At 43.5% G+C, this 23537-nt stretch overlaps 1 protein-coding gene across 1 annotated transcript in view; it reads right to left on the reverse strand.

Moving 5' to 3' along the window:
* LOC101158262 (cadherin-2) overlaps window positions 1-23057 on the reverse strand; it is a 35119-nt gene extending 12062 nt beyond the window's left edge. The window contains exons 1-12 of the mRNA XM_004067576.5: window positions 22860-23057; window positions 16238-16355; window positions 12727-12947; window positions 9988-10161; window positions 8449-8604; window positions 7487-7631; window positions 7242-7414; window positions 6459-6596; window positions 5487-5672; window positions 4564-4817; window positions 3324-3466; window positions 493-726 (exon numbers count right to left, since the gene is read on the reverse strand). Coding sequence (XP_004067624.1) covers window positions 493-726; window positions 3324-3466; window positions 4564-4817; window positions 5487-5672; window positions 6459-6596; window positions 7242-7414; window positions 7487-7631; window positions 8449-8604; window positions 9988-10161; window positions 12727-12947; window positions 16238-16355; window positions 22860-22943 — 2026 coding nt within the window. The 5' untranslated portion in view covers window positions 22944-23057. The remainder of the gene's footprint in view (window positions 1-492; window positions 727-3323; window positions 3467-4563; window positions 4818-5486; window positions 5673-6458; window positions 6597-7241; window positions 7415-7486; window positions 7632-8448; window positions 8605-9987; window positions 10162-12726; window positions 12948-16237; window positions 16356-22859) is intronic.
* Between the last annotated feature and the right edge of the window lie 480 nt (window positions 23058-23537).

Here is a 23537-nt window from a genome sequence, read left to right on the forward strand (position 1 = left end):
TTTTGCGATATTCGTATAGCACAGCTTGATGTCGCCATAAGGATACATTTGTGAATCATTGCTCAGGCCTAGTGCATTATTAGGGTCACGCCTCACATTCTCTGCTAACAGTTCAGGCCTCTTCAGGTTTGACTAAATGCTGTGCTTTATACATAAGAATGGAAACAGGTTTAGGGCACCATGTAAAGATAAGTGGATGTAATACTGTAATAGGCTGTGTGACACGAGCAGAGTTCTCCTTATTATGCAGAGAGCTCCGGTAAATCTTAAGGTCAGGTGCCAGTCCAATAGAACCGTATTAAGGTGAACATACAAATGTGCTGAAAGTAGACAAACAGAGCCTTAACAGCAGCTGCACTGAACTTTGAACTCTATTCAAAGAATTGGTTTTCTGCATTAAAACAGAGAACAGTTTCAAACATAGTTCCTTGGATTTGGAGAACATTTTTCTACAGAATCAAAAGATCCATTCAGAAGCTGTTTTGTACTAACCACTGAGGCGACTGAGGGTCCAGTTGTGACGTACGTCCTGCGGACGGTTTGCCAGCTCAAAAGCAAAGGGTCCAGCATTGGGTCGGAGGTCGGAATCGCTGGCTGTGATGTTGATGGCATTAGGATCTGGCGTCTCGCACATTTCTACCTCCGGAGGAAAAACGTGAGGCGCGTTGTCGTTGATGTCCATGAGGAAAATCTGAAGAGTCCCTGTTCCGCTGGCAGGGGGGTTGGCTGGAAACACACGACAAAGACAGCATCATGTATTCTACTGTTGGACAGAGCTGCCCTTCACAGTGTGCTGCTCAGCACAGCACAGAGCGCTGGCTGGTCTTAGTCGCGCTGGTTGATGATTGGAAAGCTGAGGGCGGCAGAGCCCGGCTCATCTGAGGACTTCTATCCTTTCAAAAGCATAAAGGCTCAGTGACATGAAGGATCGGCAGGGTCACCACCACAAAATGGGTTTTTCCTCACTTAACTACCAATAAAATGTTTCATTACATAAGAGAGAGAGGATTAAAGTGTGATTAAAGAAATGTAAATATTTATTTATCAGAATTATCACAAAACAACACTGCAACAAGGCCTGGATGAATATTATTAATATTGACTTTACATAAACTGAATGTAAAGGTTTTAAGTATCAACTGTCCATCCATATTTTGGTTTAAATAAAGAAAAGTTGCAGGAACAGAGGGGGAAGTGCAGAAACATTCATCAAGAAGAATAACTAGCATGAAGTAAAAACATCTGCTAAAGTCCTTCATTCTTAACTTTAACATCCACATTCAGAACCATCAAACTACTAAACTGCAACACCACCAGGAGAAAAACTGCAGAGAAATAAAAGTAAAGGTTTCTAGTATCAACATATATTTCAAGTATATCTGAAGCAAAGACAGTCATTTTTCTGTTTTCTCATCATTGACGTACTTCATAAATGTTTGTAACAATTCTCCCTCCACTCAGTGAGGGGAATGTCAACGCCGTTCTACGACATCAAATATTAAGACAATTTGCCCTCTAATATTAATAAAAAACTCATAACCGCTTGTTTGTGTATTCTATGTGCGTGACAAATTATGGACTTTACATGGATTAAACACCACACTCAAAATACCAACAACCCGATTCCCCAAAATCCGTAATGTTTACAAAACCCACAAGTGAAACCAGAGTCTTGCTAACAAAAAGAAGAAATGAGAGTTCGACGTGTTTGGTGGGAGGCCGCTTCGCCTTCCTCGCCATAAATGATCTACTGCTGATCCTCGTACTGGACGACCCGAGCTTTTGGGAGACAAAACCTTGCCAAAGATGACGAGGAAAGGTAATCCACCACACGAGATCGCTTGGTCCTCCACGCTCCTGGTCGGCCGTCAGCTGTGCATCAGTCGCACCCACGATTCATTAAAAAAAAAAAAAGGTGTGTCGCCCTGTCAGCTGGCTGTCAGCTGGTCCCGTTCACGCAATGGGACCAAAAATGTCATTGAAATAAAACCTTTTAAATAAATGCGCAAGTTTCAAGTTTCCGGTCATGGTCAGAAACCGATCGCTGGTGGAAACCATTACAAGCTGTATAGTCAGCAAGAGAATTACATCTACAACATATTTCACAATAATTCGGGGGGGTTACTGGCTTTTAAATCCAGCTGCCTTGTCCCTGGGCCTGTGAGAAGAATGGAACGGCTCCAGACAGACGTCGCTGATGTCTTTGGAACGGGACAAGCGTTAATAAACGGGCAAGTCTTTTGGTTCAGTTCAAGTAAAAGTGTCGACATGTCCAGACTAAAAACGCTGCTTTTAGCGTCGACACTTTCTGAGTCCGTCTTGCTGTGCAGCGCTCAGGGAAAAATGAAGCGGTGGCGGCGGATGAAACGGCATCAATGAGCTGTGAAATAACGCCACACCATTCATGTGATACAAGAACTCGTTCCATCAGCCATAAGACCGCTGAACAATCTGTAAATGTCCAGAGCAAGTGCCTCTGGTTGTTCTTTTAGTGGGTGTTGTCTCATTGTGTTTGTTTGTTCTGTTGTGTTCTTTATGTTGTAGCTGTTGGCTCCTCAGCCCAAGACAAAATCCCCTCACGGGACAATAAAGGATTGATTGATTGATTGATGCAGAGTAGCTGACGGCCTCGTAGTGAAGAGAAAGGTCCGATAATGAACTTCTAACGGTGTTAGTAACACAGTTATTATTAAACGCTGTTCATTTATTATTAATGTCCTGCTTAAGTCAGAAACAGGACATTCAACAAAAAGAGAAAACAACCATTTTCTGACAATTTCTTGCTGGTGTAATCAACATGTTGGGAGGATTTCCTAAAAGGCTTGGCCAGCGTTCCAAACCTCAGTCAGAGAATGGAATTTAAAACAGCAAACAGCAGCAGAAGCTCTCAGACGGCTGACAACGGATTCATTTCCATTCTTCTAACAATCCTAATCTTTTGCATAAAAGTCCACTAAGAACTTTTTCTTTAAGCTCAATGAAGCGTCTTCCTCTGAAATGAGCTTCTTAAAAAAAAGACGTTTGTTTTTAATCACAGCAATGTTTTGCTCTCTGATTGGCTGGTATAGAGCAGAGAGCCAATTGGCTGCTAACAGGAGAAGTAAGCTGATTGGTCAAATATTCATGCCTAAAGTCTGATGGAGTTTGTAGAAAAACTCTTGTGCATCATGAAATATTTTTTCGTGGCCTCAAAGACACAAAAGGACATGAAAGGATTACTAAAAACCAAAAGATCATTTTTCTATCATTACAAACTCCAGAGGCAAAGCTCAGATGGAAAGCAGAGTGCAAACAACAAGAGAAGAGTGATGAAGATGACTCACCATCATCAAAGGCGATGAAAGTAGCATTATAGTAGTCATTTCTGAGAAATGGAGACTCTCGATCCAGGACTGCTGTGGTTGAAATCTCTCCCTTTACAGAGTCAATCTTAAGCCAGTTAGCAGGATCAGAGACCTTTGAGTACCTGTGTGGACAGAGAGGTCGTTAAAAAAACCCTTTAGAAGGATTTTTTCAAACCTAATTCAGAAACATTTCCCAGTAAGTGTGATAACAACAAAGATGACAAAGGACACCAGCAGCCAGAAAGCTGGAACTAACAGCATGTCTTCTTCCAAGCCTCCAAATGCTGCATGTTGTCCCTGAAACCTGGTTGCTAATAAACAACTCAGAAGGATCCGTGTCCTTCCTCTGGATACGGCTAGGGGGGCATTCAGACGGGGAAAACCGTTTGGTCCAGACGCTGGATCGAGCTCTGAGCCTTCTGTTTGGTCTGTATTCAGACGGCCGTCAAGCAGACTTTCCTGATTCGAACCAAAGCTCGTAAACAAAACCATGTGACTAACTCTCTCTTCACTCATTGGTCAGGAATTACGAGGGCAAAGCAACTAGAGGCAGAAATGAGTAAGTCCTACGCCTTGCAGTCCTAATCGGGATAGTTCATTCAAACTTTATATTTCACTGACCAACTGTGAACATCTGCAGTAGGGCTGGACGATATCAGGAAACATCGCGATATGCGTGATATACGTGTGATTAATAGATACGTGTGATTAATAGTGCGATGACGATATAACTTGCGAAAAATGAACAAATAGCAAAACAACCAAACACTTTAAACATTCCAAATGAGCCTCATCTACATAGGAGACGAACATCTAACATAAAAGGGCTCCATCTGATTGGTCTATGATGTAAAGGGATTTGTTTGTTTCGTTAAACACTTCAAGCTGCCATAAGATTGTTTTAGCATATTTAAGGTTTACCAGTTATTGCGATGTTTGCTGACTTTTGCGATATGCATGTTGCACAGCGATTTGGAAATGAAGAGTTGGATTTGAAGATGGAACAAAATCCACGCTGCAGCAGTTATTGTATTGATGATAATTAGGTTGAAACGTCTTTTTTGTGATTAGATGTTCAGTCAAACTTTTTAAGGCTTCAACCTCCAACCTCAGCTCCCCTGCTGATCCCACAAATACTTCTTCCTTATTAATAGGAAAAATGTCCAATGGCGGTCAGCGTTACAGTAGCTTGTAATCCAGAAAGGTTTTTATTTGTTACCGGATAGTCTGCCTCATGAAGCGGTCTGGATCCTGGGCAGTGAAGGTGGTCAGATGTGTCCCAGCAGGCAGACCTTCCTCCAGCTTGATGGATTTGGGATTGGGGCTGAACTCTGGACTCTCGTTGACGTCCAGGACATGAACGGAAACTACTGTTGTTGACTGACGAGAGAGCTGGATGCCGGGGGCCAGAGGCGCCTCGTTCTCTGCTTGAACGTTGAGCGTGAAGGAACGGGTCTGTTCAAAATCCACAGGCTGGGAAGAAGAAAACAAAGACTGAGCGCATGTTCAGTCACAAATAGTCAACATGTACAAATATTATTAGTGCTAAGAAATGGAGCTCCATCTGGGAGCAAAAAGGGCAGACTTTAAGACTGACAAAAATACATTTCCGGCAAAGGAATCGTCTCTAAAATTGCAGAAAAGCTCAAACTGTGTGTGTTACTGATGTGACCTATGAAATCTTTAGGATATGTTGGCGTTTCTGTGGTGGAACAAAGCTTCTGCTTCAACAGCTCCTCTGAGTTTGATGCTCCTGTGTATTTGGTCCGTTCAGCTTCTGTCTGAGCTAATCAACATGAGTTCATTCAACTGTGGGATCTAAAAATGGATTTTAGTGAGGAAAACTGAAATCCTGCAGAAAAGGTCTGTTTCAGAGCAGGAGACATCGCTTTCTAACCAGCTTTCACAGTTACAGAGCGGATTTAATCGCTTTTGCAATGAAACTTTTTCAAAGTGAGCTTTTAGAACAGGACTTTCCATTGTGCTAATCTCATTCTAGATGCAGGATCAGGTGTGTTCAGACAATCAAAACCTGGAACCACCTGATCCCAGGAATCAGCAGCAGGTCGAGTGGAGACAGCAGGGAAACATGATGCAATCATTGAGCAGGATTTCAGAGGCCTGGTCTGGACCAAACCCCACCTTGACAATAGTGAGCCAGCCCTCATTGGACGCAGGGTCGGTGGAGATGGAGAAGCGTCCTGTGGGGTCTCCAGAAATGATGCGGTAGATGGTGCTCCAGGCCTGTGTGTGGGGCTGGTCTTTGTCCGTCACAGTCAGGTTGGCAACAATCACATTTACTCGGTTCTCGTGTACTTCTCCGAAGAACTGGAATAAAGGCCACACACACACACACACACACACACACACACACACACACACACACACACATATCTGTTTCAGAGCTTTAGCATAAACATGAGCCTGGAGGTAAATTGTTGAACAGGTCAAGGATAATCTCCAAAAAGCAACACAGAATCCTCCTCAATTAAAGTGAGTCTAGGCTGATGCACTCAAACATTCATATCTGAAACTTCTTTCTCTTAAATGTTTGTTCTTTTTGATTTTACCCCACGGTGACATCAGTGGCTGCGGTTCTGTGTGCAAAATGTCTTTGATCGGATCAAAGATCGGATTAGAATTGAACCGTGCACATGGGTCTAGAAAAACTTCATCCAATTATAACAAACCTTTACACTTTTCATCAGAACTAATCATTTGGACCTGCGCAGGACTCTCTAAATACCTGAAACAACAGTAGAAGAAGAAATGGCGAGTTCCAGATGAACAACCGGCATAACCCACCCGTGTCCATCAGAAGGAAATTTTGATCTGAATGCGTCTGATCGGGGCAGAGTAATCTGAACGAGGTGTTTACATGACGCATTTTTATTCTGATCAGGCGTTTAATCTGATTACATTTGTGCATGTAAACACAGTCAGTGTGAGCGTGGTTTATGTGGAACATCAGTTTCTGTTAAGGAAAAATGAGTCTAGGTTCTTCTGGGTAATTCTTTGGTTGATGTCCATAAATCAGCCAGATGACGGCTTGCAGATGTAGCTTTTTGATGAGCTCAGCATTTCTCTGCGTCGTTTGTTTGGAGGGGAACTCACTCTGTCAGCTGTAAACTCCGGGGGGTTGTCGTTGACGTCGGTGATCCTGATGACAGCGGTGGCGGTATTGGAAAGGCCGTACATTGGGTTTCCCTCCATATCTGTAGCCTGGAGGATGAGGGTGTACTGCGGGACTTTCTGAAACAAAAAAGAATGACTCAAACTCTCTGATCGTCCACTTGTAATCTGTAATCTGGTTTTACAGATTACTGACATGGAAAACACATTCAAGAACTGGGACTGCAGAAGGCCAGAGGCTGTGAGGTAAACTTTACAGGAGCACTTACAACGTTACATGGATGTCAATGAGCGTGCTCAGCTTTGTCAGCCTGGAGAGCTTCTGTGGAGAGAGAGTCCACTCTCCTTTTCAAAATACAAACCTTTTGGGCCTACATGACTCCTCTTTCTCACTCATTCTGGTGAACTCTGGTATTGGTCAATACCTGTGGTGTTTATGGTTGCCACAAAGGAAAACCAACGTGAGTCTGATTGTGGATATTAAAGAGGACCTGCAGTCATCAGAGAGGAAAAACTAAAATGTATCAATTGAGCGACTGGTGGGAAGGCTGGAGACTAAATCAGAAGAACATGACCCAAAGGATTCTGGTGTTTCCATCCTCAGATTTTGTACATTTTTCCTATTTGTACACTAGTTTGTGTGTGTAAAAAGGTGCTGGAAGTAATATTTTCAGGGAAACTGTCGTGCGGTTCTCATACTTCAGGACACTATTTCATCGTTTTATGAAGGTGGAGAAATTAAGTTTCTGATTTCTTCACACAGACCTCTCGGTCCAGGCCTGCTGCGACTGTGATGATGTCTCCAGTCCGGTTGTTGATGGTAAACATGTTGGACGATGGGCTCATGGGACTTTGGGAGAGGATCCTGTATCTCACCATCCCATTTGCGGTTTTTGGATCATCCTTGTCCACTGCCGTCACAGTCATGACAAAGGTTCCTGCAGGAAACACGCATGTCAACCAGCATGCGGTCGGCCGCGTGTGCACCTGAGTGGAGGCTCGTGTCATACCAGGTTTGGACCCCTCAGGTACAGAACCATTGAAGACGTTGTGCAGAAACTCTGGTCTGTTATCGTTCTGATCAATGACATTAATGATGACATCAATGGGGTTCTCCACTTGATTCCCATTCATGTCAACAGCATGGGCTCGCAGCTGTAAACACAAACAAACATTCTAATAAACACTGTAAACAATGTCAATGTGCTGCAAAGCTCTTTGCTTTGGCCCAATGAAGTCATGATGGAGAAAGATTTACAGATTCTACGCATCAGAACAGTTACTACAGTGATACTGACTTTTCCACAGCCAGACTAAAAACTACAAGGAGTTGAGTGCCGGAGAACATCCCATTAGGAGGCTTAAAAATACAAGGTTCTTTAAAGCACAGCGCACAGAATCAACTACTGAATTGTACTGTGTGGGAATCCCAGAAATACCAACAGAACAGTAAATAAATACAGAACTAACTAAGAACATGTGTCTTCATAGTGACACTGCCATGAATCAGTCAACCTCTAATAGAAACCATTCATAAATATGAACTCTTTTACAACAGAGCTTTATCTCTGGTGTTTACATTCTTTGAACTGCAATCCTTTTTCAATAGTTAATGAACCTAAATGGGCAGATTCTGTTGGAGAAAGCAGCGTTCTGCTGTCATGTAACCTTGTTACGTTAGTTATCCATTACATATTGGTGCAGAGCCGTCATGAAAGCCACGTTTTTCTGCGTCAGAATCAGATTCATTGTGATTGTGTAAATGGACGCAGAGCTACAGTACGTTAAAGATCCATTGTTTAAGGGTTAAACGGTAAGAATTATGCTTTGATCTTTGAATCCTTGATCTTGATTTTTGACCTAAATCGCTGCCGAAGTAACGTTCCACAGTCCTAGTCAATGCAGTTTGATGACAGTCTGCTTCAATCTGAAGCTAAACACTCAACACCAAGATGGACGGATGGAAGCTCACGTGGAAGTTGGAGATGTGTTCTCTGTCCAGAGGTTTGGTGACTGACAGCTGGCCTGAGATGGAGTTAATGATGAAGATACCAGTTGGAGGCTGGTCAGCCCCAGGGCCCGTCACGCTATAGCGGAGCATCCGGTTTTTGTCCCGGTCTGACCTAATCTGGAGCACATAGAGGAGGGGGTTTCAGAAGGTATCACAGTAGATAATCTAAGGCCGAATCTGAATTCTTCCCCTATGGCTTCTCCCTACCCCTACATTTAGCAGAGTTATTCAGAAAAGTCTTCTAATGTGGACGTTACTCCCAATCCATGACATCAATAGTCGGTGGTCATCTGCGTTAGTGAGAAGCTGTAAGCACTCGGACAACACATAAAATCAGTTTTATCACTTTACAAAGTCATGCTAAAACAAAAAATGATCACTTATATTTCCATGTAAACTGCTGTGCTTCAGGGCACACCCACATGAAGAAAAGCGACTCTCCTCCACACCACAGCACCATGTGGATCACCCTACTGGGGGAGGGATACAGAGCCCTCCGCCGCAAGGGTTTCCCATTCAAAAAACTAGTACGGACACCCCATCTTCCAAATGCCCCCACAATTGGAGGGATAGGGAGAAGCTGGAGGGGTCGGGAAGAATTCGGATTCAGCCATAGACAATAGCTATAGACAACAACATTTTCAAACACTTGTTTAGCACGGTCAGTTTGTTCAGCAGACTGTCGCCTCTGACATGGACTGACAAACCCAGCTCACGCAGAGGACATGTTCTTTCTTCCAGTAAGTGTTGTACAGAGAAGTCTGCTTAGGTCATGGTTTCTTTTTAGGCCATAGTACTTCTCTTCTTTCAAAGAGACCCCTTCTGGCCAGACTTCTCCTGACAGGTAATGGGTGTAAAGGGCCCAGTTCAGAGCTGATGACACTGCCAAAAGGTAAAAAAGGTCTTTTATCTGCTGCACTAAGTTTCTTTGGCCGTCCACAGCTCCAACAATCCCCATCGTCTTTTTTTTGTGCTTCTTCTAAAAAGCTTGAACATCTTAAACCTCAGTCTGCTTGTTTAGGAGCACCTTGTTGATGCAGAATAACTATGCTGCGTCTCACTGCTGTACTCAACATTCCAGTGACAAGGAACCATCTTTCACCACCTCACCAGGGCAGCACAGCTTGGCTGTCCATTCCGTTTTCACCAGGAGTCGACATAGATGTCTGGGCCAAAGCTAGAAAAGCTACTTAGGTCAGACAAGCCAGTTCCCTTGTAGGCATGAATTGGTCTACATTGATAACTGTTCTTATATAATCTTTAATAATGTTTAAACTCCATGTGAGCACATCTTTTCTGCTCATTTACATATTTTTGGAATGGCAGAGGCTTATATTACTGAAATCCGGCAGCAGTAAAGTTTGAAATTTGTGTTTTTTCTAATTCTTTTGTTTTGTTGCATATGAAGTTCTCACACAATGTTAGCACAGAAAATACTTCACAAGATTACTTTTATGTAGATGCATTCAACTGTGCATGGGTGTGGGTAAATGCTTTTACCCTGACTAGATCCTCGGGGAACTGTCCTCTGGAGTTTTCTGGGACATTGATGGGTGGAATTACCCAGTCCCTCTTCACTCGCCGTAGAGTCCCATCTCCCTTGGATACTACGCTGCGCCATGGAATCAAGATCTCTGGTACTTGTTCAGCCAGTGTTGCATCACTGGGGTTTGTCTGCAAAGATAGTAAAAGAGAAAGTTGACACAGTGCATATCTTTCTTTTGTCCACCTGTAGCGGATTCAGTTACTTTTCCCTGCAAGGACCCGAAAACCATTTTGGGAAATACTGTTCTAAACTTCTACTATTTCTGTCAGACTTCTGGAAAAATGATAAAAGATCAAAAGGATGGCAGGCGACTGTTTTCAGCCAATCAACGTAGCCAATCAAAACCCCTGCTTGGTGTTGCTCTGTTATCAGAGAGATCCATTATCCCTGATGAACACAAACTAACAGAAGCTTTTCTGACCTTTTGGCAGACCTCAGGAACCTGCTGGGCAGAAAAGCTGTGATGTAACGTCCAGATTAAAGCAGAAGCATGAGGGCAGAGTGTCTTCTGTCTCAGACCCAAGATGGAGGTAGAGTAAAGAGTCTACGAAAGATTTTACTTCTGTGTTTCAGGCAGACGTTTGATGTTACAGATGATCTAATGCGATGTTGTAGGCTGCTACCTTTAGTCCAACAACATGTAGGTACCATGTAGGAGGGGGGCTGGCCAATTTTCTGCCATGTTTTAAGAAGACATTTATTATTTATTGGCCTTTCTGGTTGATCTGAGTCATGCAAGTAAACTCAATCTTCAGTTCAATTCTCCCACCTTTTAATCGGAATCTGTATGTTTTACTCACAAGTTTACATGGATAAAAGTAATCGGAATAAAGGCCTGATCAGAATAAAAATGAGTCATGTAAACACAGCGTTGGGAATATTCTGCTCCGATCAGACTCATATGGATGAAATTTTCTTTCCGATATAGATAGGTGGGTTATGCCGATTGTTGATCCGATCCTGGTCCATGTAAACAATTTACTCTGATTGTGGGTCACTACTGTGCTGGTTTTATATGGAATTCATTCAGTCTCAATCATCAGAAATGCACACAATCTGTTTCACAAATACACACGCTCTGATTCACAACTGTAATTTTAGGCAAACGTGCAATATAAATTTGGAAATACACACGTTGTGTTTCACAAATGCACACTAAATGTTTCACACTTGCACAATAAGTGTTTCTCACAAATGTGCACGCTGTGTTTCACAAAAACACAAATCTTTCAGAAATGCACAATAGATGCTTCACAAACATCATTTTCAGTTTGTTCAAATGTTAGAATGTGTATTCACAAACCCGCTCTCATTTGTGAATCTCCCCACATGTGAGTTTTTTCTATGGTGAATATTGAGACTCCCTTCATGCTGCAGGTCAACTAATGTCACCATTGGCTAATGAATCTGTCAATCAAACTCATCAGCAAAGCATCGAATGGCCCCTTAGACTTTTTTTTAGCTTCATGTTTGCGGACAGGGGAGGGTGTTTTGTTACGGTGTGGGCCCTGGAGGAGGCTCGGACCGCCGTCCGTCCGGCTGTTCTGCGTGAACCAGCTGCTGGACTCAGGAGAACGGGGTCTCTGAGCAGAGGAGCGGCTTTGGGACGGTGTGTAAGCTGGCAGAGGCGGCTTTTGAATGCTGAAACTGTCCTGAGAAACCGTGTGAACAATCCCGTGGATTTGTGTTTCCAGCCGTGTCCAGACAAAATAAAGGCTGATGTTATTCCCACACATCCTCGTGAAGCCAGGATGCAGATTGCAGCATTGACCACAAAGATTTTTTAAGTACATCCAAGTCTAAAGGTTGCTAGCACACATTAGCCTAACCCTAAACCTTCTTCCGTGGCCAAGAATAAAGCACTGGCCGCACAGATTTAGAACATTATGAGCGAACAGGCACTTAATAATAATCATAATGATAATAAAATCACATTTAGAAGATCCTCTCACTATATGCTGCTGCTTTGTTTGTTTACAACGTAACTCACTTTTCTTCTTCTACGATCGTTTTCTGGTTTTTCAGAGAGTTCTACGCATGTCCAAATGATTTTTCTGACCGAAACTGTGCCGTATGGAAATGGAATATTTCTGGCTCCATGTACACAGTTCCATTCTAATCCCATCTTTGATCCGATCAAAGATATTTAGCACATAGAACAGCGGCTACTGTGACCATGTCTTAAAAAAAAAAAAAAAGTGTCAGTCTGGCCAATTTTCTTCCGGCAGAAATAATCCAAGCTAAGATTAAGCAGCTTTACAGTGAACATGCAGAGTTAACGTGGCTTGTTATAGTGTAAACTTCAGCTCACAGCATTGATATTCTCCAGATTGAGACTACATTCAATCTGTTCATTAACCTTCCAAAACAGATCACTTGCTTTGGTTTTTGGTGAAATTTGGACTCGTTTGTTTTGGTTTCATAGCTTGAAAAACTAAACTGTGTTTAAATGTCAGACATCCGTCACTGGCAGAAAAATGGGATGCCACCATCATGAAAGCAGAGTTGAAACGACACATTTATTTTGAAAAGTTGAAGAGTGACGTCTACACTAAGTTGAGAAAGAAGAACTGAATAATTCCTGCTGGTTTTTTGCAGCTGCAGCCTCATTTCAGTGGCTTGAAATGTGAAGAAAGCATACAGGGCGAGCAGAGAACGGCCTCCTCCATGAGCAGCGTGTGCTGTGGGATCACCTGCAGTGGGCTGCTGTTGCCGTTTGGATGAATCTGGAGATGGACTCTGGTTTTCCACACGTGTCCAGACTGCAGGTCTTGAGCACAAATCACCAACTGGGTCTTCTCCAGCAGGTAAAGATGATGAAGAGTGAAGACTACACCTTCATCATTGACAGAGAAATGAGGGGAGTTTTCCACCTTCAGCCCCACTCTTCCTCCACTGCAGCCCCTGAACGTCACTGCAGAAGAACGAGACGGACATTAGAGCAGATGCACACTGTGCTTTGGATTGATTTCATGATCACCAACAATAACTTTTAACTGTGGTTCACAAACTCTTTCTGAACACTAATTAAAAGCCCCCAGAACTGTTCAAACCGCATTAAAGCCTTTTTTTTTAAACATTTGATGCACTTAGAACTGGGACACTTTGTTGAATTCTTGTATCAAGAATCAGATAAGCATGTAGAGAAAGGCTCTTTCAGCCCCGATCCCCTTGTCTAGACAAAGCTAACAGCTGAAGTTGGCCTGCATGACCCTGAGGAAGCGTTTAGTTTAGGATTACGGGTTACAGTTAAGCTGCGTGAGGCTCATTTATTCGTTACTTCCCCGTTATTTTATAATCAACGGCTACAGGGCGCTGTAGGAGGGTTATCAGTAATGCAGAAAAAGAACCGCCAGCCAGAATCTGATGGTTCTCCTAAACTTTATGATATTTTCTATTTCCATCCAGACAATATTCTTATTTTTTCCTTCTTCGGACTAATGGAAGACAGGAAGTCATCAAACTGGGTTACAGAGACACGGAGGTACCGCTGAAGAGACTACATGATCTCATGAACCCAGACTTGGAGACGGGATTACAGACGTTTGGGAGAATAAACCTGATCTCTCCACATCCACTGTGTCTTCAGTGCACTGAGATGGACAGTCGATGCTTCCATGAAGGGATGGGCTAAAACGATGGGACCATCTAATTTCTGGACAATCAGAAAGTTTCCCTCATGAGTGGCATTCCATGTGAACACAGAATTACACTGGGCTTGGTGGATTTGTTCAGAAGCGCTACACTTTTCTCCCAAAGCGTGACTTATACTATATGGCTTAATTCTGTATTATTCATATTTTCGTTCCTGCAACTTATACTTCTGTGTGACTTGTACTCCGGAAAGTATGGTTGAAGTAATTCCAAAGGATTCTGGCGTCTCCCCGTCAGAATCAGCCGATCTCAGCAAAAAAGGAGGAAAGCCGGTAAACTCCACTGAATTATTGCCCTGTGCCAAACATCTGAAAAACGATTCTGTTATGAAAGCACTGATAACTAATTATTAGCTCCAAAGCCCTGTGCCACCACCTGCTGTTCCTGATTTCCTGTTCCACATCCAGGCTGAACACACAGACCATGTGTATCACCTCAACGCAAGACGGCCAGTGTGGGTCTGCTCGGCAGAACTTCTACTCTAGACAGAAAATCAGACAGCCCATGGCAGATCTATCTGATCCTGTTTGGCACGAGGATTTGGGATATTAGTTGGTATAATACAAGGTCTAAAGACGCTTAGCACAAATCTCTATTTGCACACCAAGACCTTTGGGACCAAGCTGCTACTTTTCAAACGGCACTTGTCACAAATGATGCTCAATAACAATCATTGTCCAACGTTTTAGGGAAAGAATCACCAAAATTTGATAAAACAGCTTAAATGAGGAGGCATGCAGCAGACATCTCATCTCAGGGCTTCAGGATTTTGCAGCGATTGAAAAGGAAACTCAACTTTCCTCCTCTCCTTTGTCTGAAGAGGAGATGGAAAAGACGCCACAGAAAACCTGAAGCTGGAGCTTATAGAGCTGCAGTGGAATGCTGCGTGTCTGATGCAACGTTCCCACAGAAACGCGCATTGGAGCGTTTCGGGCTTCCACGTCCAAAACTCTTGTTATGTCATTTTTTTAAGTCAGTTTTTTAGGTTCAAGGAACAAAACGCGCAGCAAATGTGTGTGTGACAAAAGTTATACCAGTTGAACTTTGACCAATCAGGGACTCTGATTTGGTAGTCACATATGGATGGCGTCCCTGTTGATTCATGGAAGTGCCAACAGTTTGAAAAATCGACCATAGAAGAAAAATTAACGACTGCTGTTTGTGCCAGAGGCTGGAATTCCAGGACAGTCTTTCATCCATTGGAACAGAGTTGTGAAAGAAAAGCCAATTACCAACAAGCCTCTTCCACTGTGAGTACATGTGCTAGTATTTAGGTGGAGACAGGCCAGTGTGAACGCCGCATGCTAAAGGCGCTTTTAACAAACCCGCCACACATTCATTGAGTGGTAGGATCGTCCAAAGACACTTTTTCCACAAATCTCCGCTTGGAGGGCTAAATGTTAGGGGGGGGAGGGGCCTACCCACAACTCCCATTCTTCACACCAAGCTGCTTATCTATTGCAGATTCAGTCTCCCAGCCTGGTGCAGGTCAACTATTTGGTTTCTGGTGTCCTTAGACAGCTTTTTGGTCTCCATAGTAGTGTTTGGAGTGTGACTGTTTGAGGTCGTGGACAGGTGTCTTTCTATAGAAACCAGTTCAAACAGGAGCCATTAATACGGTAACCAGTATCGTTAAGGTTTTAACGGTACTACTACTCTTATTGATCCGGTATTTTAACGATACTCTTATCGATACTTTTTGAGGACGAAAAATAAATAAATAAATAATAAATTAAGAACATAACATGTTTTATTTTCTCATTATGCAACAACATTGTTTTAAAAAAAAAAAATTACTTTATACATGATAATGCTCCAATACAAACCTGGAATGCACGTGGATGTGCTAGACCAGGGGTCAGCAACCTGTACGTCTCAAAAGAGACAGACCTCTCCTCTTCAGCGAGAATAGCTAAATTAATGTCATCATTAATTAACGGAGAATTGACCGTTAAATATGGCAGATAATGTTTATATCTTGTGGGACACAAAAAAGCCACTTCTCCAGTCCCGATAGCAGAACCGTTGTGGTCAGATCTTAACGATACTGCGGTCTTGAAGAATGTTGCCCCGGGGCTCGTTCAATCCCGGGGCTCAGTACTCATCCCTAGTAACCAGTGGAGGACAGAGGATCCTCTACAGAAGAAGTTACAGGTCAGAGAGACAGAAATCTGCCCTGTTTGTCAGTAACCAAATACTATTTTACACCAAATATATTCTTTAAAAATCAGATGTGATTTTCTGTTTTCTTTTCTCATTTTATCTCTTAGTTGAGGTTTACCTATGATGAAATTACAGCCTCTCTCATCTTTTTAATTGGGAGAACTTGAACAATTGGTGGCTGACTGAATACTTTTTTACCCCACTGTAAATAAATGACATTTTTGAAATGTATATAACAAACTTTAACTACAACAAACTTGAACTAGTTTTATCGTGCTGTCAAACCAATCCCATGTCCTGCTTTTTATAAAGAAAAAGAATGAAAGTATGAATGATACTTAAGCTGACTCTACACACAACACGCTTGACGATTATCAGTCCACTAACCGTTGAGGACAGGTCGTCCCTCAGCCAGCTCTGCATCAAGTTCCAGGAAGTAGTCATCTTGTATAAACCCCCGTCTGCAAAGGACTGATTGCTCAGCCTCACCAACCAAGACTAGGACCTGAAAAGGAAGGTAAATTACAAAGTCACATAAAACAGACCTGAAAGAAGAAGTGACAATGTGACAGACTAATAAAACAATGTTGGGCCTCATGCTGAAAGGACTCAATGGAAATCTGGTTCTATTACATAAAACAGTCACATGGCTCAGTTGGTCCATGTAGGAGTGGCTAGTGGGAAACCAAGGTTCAATTCCCAAGGGGCTTCATCCAGTGTGGATGACCCTCCGAGCTACTGCCTAACCATGTAGCCAAGTCCGGGTGCCCTTGTGCCAGTCCCCCAGCCTGGATGCAATACAAACAATAACTATTTCTCAATGCAGTTTGTTAGTCCTGTGGCAGGGACACAAACAATGACTAGCTTTATCAGGGATATTGAATTCCATTCTCCACCACTTCAAACCAGGAGACCATTAATAATCAGCTGCAGTAGCAGCAGACAATCGGGTCAATTATTTCTGACAATTATTGTCTAGACTTTTGTTTGTCCTGCTGTGAGAGCGGGACCCCCGCTCTAACGGTCCTCCAGCTCCTGTCCCACATACACAGTGACACACAAAGATGTGTTTTTACAGAAACTGCTGCTTTATCATCAAAGCCAGGGGTGAGAGATGCTACTTGCTGTTACGAAAGCATCAATTCTGAACTCCTGTGTATTCTTCGATAATAGAAGGTACTGGCTTTTTTAACTACTAAAGAGACTATTGTGCACAAAACAATCACTACTAATAAAGAAAAGCAGATAAGAATTGAAGGGAATCACAGCAGACTTCACTATGAGCGGTCCAGTGTGTAAGAGCCATTTTGATTTGTTTTCAGTTTGTTTTTTTAAAATACTATTTACTTTAGATTGCTGGGATCATATTTCTTCTAACAAAGAAAATAAACCAAAAAGCAAACGAAGTATTGGAGACAGAGCGTTTGTTGAAGGGCCGCGTACGGAGATGCTGGAGAAATGAGTACGCTCTTACGCTGTAGCGCACGGGAAGGTTGAACATACATCTTCATCTGTTTTCTTTTGCCTTCCAGGTAAGAAACAAAAATACTTATTTGAAGGAAGTATTGTTTGCAAGCACCTATGAACACACGGATCCGAGCACAAAGCAACAGAGTAGCTAGACCTGCCCGTCCTTCCATCCACTCTCATTCTGTCTGGCTTATTGTTTCACCGTGGAGGAAAAATGTCATCTTCACATAGTTTTCAGCAGAATGAGGGCATGAGGAGAACTCCTTCTGGAGCCTGTCAGCAGCAATCCCTGTGCACTAAAACAGCTTCACTGGAGGAAAGTGAAGCGGCAGATGTGATCCAGCTCTCTCAACGCTGTCAGTGCAAAACATCAAAGTGCTTCACAACAGCTTATGTTTTAGGAAGAAACTTTCCATTAGCATAATGTCATTTTATATGTGCCAGTATTAGTTATAATACTAGTTATCCATGGCTTTCTTTGCTTAAAGGTGTCCATAATGTGAGCCGAAGGAGGTTTGGGAGAAGAACCAAAATAACCAACTGGGGGGTTGAGTTGGAGTCAGAGTCACAAATCCAAAACCCTGACAGGTTGACTGAGAATCATTTTAAAATAGTTTTTAAAAAATCTGAAAAAACCTGATAAGATTGTTTTTAAGGAGCAAATATCATGCCAAAATCAAAATTGAGCTATGACCATTTTTTTAAAATAAAAACCTTCCCAGTGGTGTTTTAATCATGATTGTAAGGTTTTTTAACCAAAGTCCCACAACCTAAATGTCTTAAAGCCATCCTTCATGTTCATCTGAAGCCTCTGTTTCCAAAATCTCCTCTACATGGGCGTGGCCATCGCTGCTGAGCTGAGTAGCTCCGCCCTCGATCCCCCCTTTCTGCAAGCTGTGTCTGGTATTGAACAGCCCCCTCCAGGAAGAGTCTGCACAGCCAGCCCCGCCCCCAGACTAACAGACACACCCACTTTCTCTGTGGGGCAAGCAGTATTTGGCAAAAACTGTTCCTTTATATGCACAATATGCACATCCATCTTTGAAGAAAAAAAAACACAAACACGCTGCTGAGGCTGACTCTAGGATGACCTCATGAAATGGGCGGCACCCACAAGGAGCGAAAGGCGGAGCCTCAGAGATCGAGTCGTCTTATTTCCTGGTAGGAAATGAGCTTTAAAAATAACTCACATTTCATCAGAAACTGTTTTTTAGTGTGCCAAAGGTAATATATGATCATATATATGGATATAGTTTACTCTGAAAGGCTGAAGAATAGAGGCCTTTTAAAGCCAACGGAACGCTTTAAAAAAGATTAAGGCTTGTTTTCTCCTTTTACAACTCTTTAATTCTGCTCAACTCTATCAGGAAGATGAACATTTATTTAGTAAATCTATTTCTGTGGCTAAATTGTTTTCTCTCAACATTTCATTTTTATGTATTTGTGTTTTAAGGCAAAAAGCTGAATTTGACATGACCAAACTTTGATGCCATTTTAGTCCGAATCCATCAAGGAAAAACAATGAAAGTTTGCACATCCATCTATCCATAAATGGACGGTTAGAAGTAGGGATGTAGCGATTATGTGGTTTCAGACTTGATCAAAATCAGATGTTGCATCAGGATCAGATATTGATTCTTTTGTCATTATTATATATTTCCAGCTTTTTCTTTTTACAGATGATCCCACAATAGAGGTGTCATCTGCATATCAATGAACACAATATTTTATGCTCATAAAACGCAGCAGAATACGGCCCTCGGATGAGCAGCAGGAGCAAAAAACATGTCCGCTGTGTGGAGGAATAGCACCGCAACAGCAAACTGCATTATGTACAAGTATGCCATTTCTAGACATTAGTGTGTTTAATACAACAACCCTCATTAGAAATCTGTTGCAACAACACAGACATTACTAAATCAACAGTCAAGAAAGACTCCGCCCACAAACACTGATGAGATGTATTCCAAGTCAGTTCCAGTCCCACTCCGATCATCTTAGGATTCGGTTTTTTGGTTAAAACCGGCATAAAGAAAAACCTGTGTCGTTTTCCAGGACAGTTTCTGCAGAGTAGCAGGAGTTCATTAGAAATTCACCTCCCAGTTGCGGGCGGGACCATTAGGGTGGAGCTACTGACCCCACCCTGCTGCTGAGAGCTCAGAGCGGGGCTTATGGCCCACCCAGAAGAGACTCTACACATTGACTCTAAGGGAGAACTGGACTGAGTGGCCCCTCCCCCCTCACATTCCAAACAGGAAGTACCTGCTGGTTCCAAGAAGCCAGAATCCCAGAGACTTCTACAGAGAAAAGAACAGCTGTTAACCCAATAATCGTTCTGGATCTGATACCTTTTCTAACATCTTCTTTGTAATGTTTTCCACGATATTACTATAGTTCAAGTTCTTCAAGTTATAAACTGACCAATCAGATGCTCTAATAAAAGTAGGCGGCCTTGAATATTCGAAGCGTTTGACAGATTCTCCCGTTCCTGCTTTCAGTGGAAGGGGTGTGGCCTTCTGACATGCTCACTGCTGATTGAAGAGTGGTTGCCATAGAAATTTTAATGGACCAATCATGGCAACAGACATATCGCCGAAAAATGACTTCAACTGGAAGCAGTTCATTTTCTATGGGTGATGTCACACGCCATTCATCCAGTTCTAAGGTCAATGATTCTACGTCACAAATATCCACGTTTTCAAACTGCTTTTTTTCGTCTGCATTTGATTTACAATTTGATTAAATAAATACCCACAAATGTAATTTTAATCTGAATTTCTTTATACATTTCCTCAATTATCAGACAAGAACATGTTAAAAAAAACAACACAACTTTCATCAGAATGGGTCCTTACAGATCTATTCCAACTATATCTGTTTCTATTGTTAAAGCATTCCCAGCGTTTTCTAATCATAATCATGCCGACATAAAATAAAAAAGAACTTTCCTGCCCATCAGCAGCAGCTCTTTAGAAATTCACCTCCGAGTTGTGGGCAGGACTGCTGGCAAGCCCCACCCACACACTCACACACACACCACACAAACCACACTCACACACACCACACAAACCACAATCACACACACCACACAAACCACACTCACAGCGTTTCCATTGACTATGAAATTGTGCAAATGGGATTTGCAAAGACAACATGGAAAAAAACTTGCATATAATTGAAAAAAAAGTCTTTGTGCTTGGCGGAGGTGGTGCAATGGAAACACTTTTTTTTTTTTAAATAAAGGAGTCACATGACCAAGAGCCTTGGTCATGTGATGCGATTGTCTGCGCCACCAGACGTCCCACAGCTCATCCAAAGTTGAGCGTGTCGTGTGGAATTGTTTGATCCACAGCTGCTCTGGAAAATCACCAACCACCATTTCCCAAAATGGCCTCATCCACAGCCCCTCCCACGTGTAAGGAGCTCGCCGCTCCAGACGTCTCCTCTGATAAACGATGATGAGCGCTAGTGACGGAAATTTAAATGTATCTGCTGTCAATCAAAGTATTGTTTACATCATCACCGTGTTTCTGAATGACTTATGGCATGATTTAGTTTGTGTTTATTCACATCATTAAGATTGAATGGAAACTGTGCTATTTTGAATTTTGATATATTATTGTGCATTTGTGTGATGGAAACACAGCTACTGTCAGGAATCCCTGTCCTCGGGGGACAGCGTCCCACCCTGACAACCGAGCCACAGACTGAAACTAGCTTCTTCTTGGATGACTGAAATCTGGGACACTGAGCAGAACTTGTGCATAAAGAAAAGCTCCAGATCTGCTGAGAACATGCAGCTGATCTTCATTTAGGGACCAAAGCAACATCAGCTGTGTGCTTGAGGAGGAACATGAGGAAAAACCCAATGAGATCCTCTGAACCCAACCCAATGAGATCCTCTGAACCCAACCCAATGAGATCCTCTGAACCCAACCCAATGAGATCCTCTGAATCCAACCCAATGAGATCCTCTGAACCCAACCCAATGAGATCCTCTGAACCCAACCCAATGAGATCCTCTGAACCCAACCCAATGAGATCCTCTGAACCCAACCCAATGAGATCCTCTGAATCCAACCCAATGAGATCCTCTGAACCCAACCCAATGAGATCCTCTGAACCCAACCCAATGAGATCCTCTGAACCCAACCCAATGAGATCCTCTGAACCCAACCCAATGAGATCCTCTGAATCCAACCCAATGAGATCCTCTGAATCCAACCCAATGAGATCCTCTGAATCCAACCCAATGAGATCCTCTGAACCCAACCCAATGAGCAGATGAAATGCAGGAAGAATCCATTTCTTCCTCCACTTTGATTGAATCTCAATGGTATTGTAAAATCCCATTTAGACCTGGAAGCATCATCACAGTAGAATGAAGTAGATCTGGAGCCGCAGAGGCCCTGAAGCAGAGAACCGTTAGTTTCCCTGGACTGAAGCTAATCCTGCAGCGACTCGCCACCAAGGCGGGACATCGACCGCTGCCCGGTTTATCTCATGACCTGATCCCCCCCCCCCCCCCCCCCCCCCCAGCCAAGCGCCGTCCCGTTGATCTGAGCTCGCCACAATCTCTGCCTTCCTCAAATGGGTTAAGCAGTACACAAGGACACACAGTGACACACAACAGCACACAGTAACACACAGTGACACACAAGGACATGCAGTAAGTTGGACTATTTCCCTCAGAGTAATTTCTTCCTTTGTCTCTTTTTTCCAAATGCTCAGCAAACATCTGTAGTTTGGTTCAAACCTCCGTGTTTTTGTTGTTGATTTGTTCCGTTAGTTTTGGAAAATTCTACTATTTTGTTCGTTTGATGTCCTGAAATGTTTCTGATGGGCAGAAAAATGACAAAGATCCGGACTTTGGTTCTGCACCCTGAATCTCAGGGTTTTGGACTCTGCTGGTTCCTGTCCAGCACCTGATTTGGACGGTTCTCCCGAAGACCCGGATCAGGAGCCCCTGCAGGAACCGGACCTGACGCTGCCGTTGAGGCCTCGTTCATCCACCGGGGCTAAGCTCCTGATCCTGATCCTGGGCCCAAACGTGCACGCACGTGTGCTCATCAGATCCGGCTCGGGCGGGTTCGTTTGGTCCGTGAACGGTACCGTAGGGTCGGGAGGACACTAGAGGCTGCTGCTCGAACACCAAACCCGCACGGCACCGCACCAGGCCCCGCAACCGCGCCTGCAGCCGCAGCAGAGGCCCCAGTGAGCCACTCAGAACACGAACCGGCCGTCGGATGAGACCGCGGCGGGAGCAGAAGACCACAGACGGCTCCACCGGGAAGCGAGAGCCGCGAGCTGACGGACGGACGGGGGTAGAAGCCGCGCACGCGCCGCATTTCAAACGCAGCGAACGGAACCCGACAAGAACCGAACCTATTCACTAAACAGACCGCAGGATCCGGTCGACAGGTGTGTGTGTGTGTGGGGGGGGGGGGGGGTCTCTCCGTTCCAGTTTCATCTCACAACAAACAATGCGAAATCATGTGCGAAAAGCGCGCGCGGCGCTGTCACGCGCCCGCGTCCTCACCTGAGCCACCGCCGTCAGCATCCACACGCCGAGCGCGCTCATCTCCACCACCGAGGCGTCCTGCGACGGCTGCCAACACCTCATCTGCTCCTCTGCGACTGATGAGGAGGAGGAGGATGATGATGGCACGAGGCGCTCCTCCTCCTCCCAGGATGCTTTTCTGTGTCACCCCTCCCGCCTCAACGTCGCCCCCCACCGGTCTCAGACTGCAGGACAACCCTTGAATTTACTAAAACAACCCGAAGAAGCCCTTTTTGCACCGCTGTAATGCTTCAATCCAAATGTACAATCTGAAAATCAAACTTTCCAAGATGCAAATGAAAAACTGGAATGTCTGTTTGTAAAGTTGAATCTGTGCGTTCTGTGGTTACAAACCACGAGACTTCAGAGACCAGCTTGTGTGATTAGAATGACCCCAGAGGTTGACCCCACTGTTTAACTATTCAGGTAGGAACATTTGGATTCCTCCTTGATTTCAAAATCATTCAAACATAAAATAGAAAAGGACCAAAGGCTCTTCCACGTCTGAGAGGATCATGCTCATGAAAGCAGCTGAGAACAAACGCTGAACGTCTCTGGAGCTAAGAGAGGTTCAGATCAAACACGGTCGATCTGTTCAACCAATCAAAGCATTCATGAAGATGATATAATGAATAGATGTGAGGGACGCAACGAGAT

The sequence above is a fragment of the Oryzias latipes genome, chromosome 4, assembly GCF_053564925.1.
Source record: "Oryzias latipes strain Hd-rR chromosome 4, Olatipes_Hd-rR_3.1".
Lineage (NCBI taxonomy): Eukaryota > Metazoa > Chordata > Actinopteri > Beloniformes > Adrianichthyidae > Oryzias > Oryzias latipes.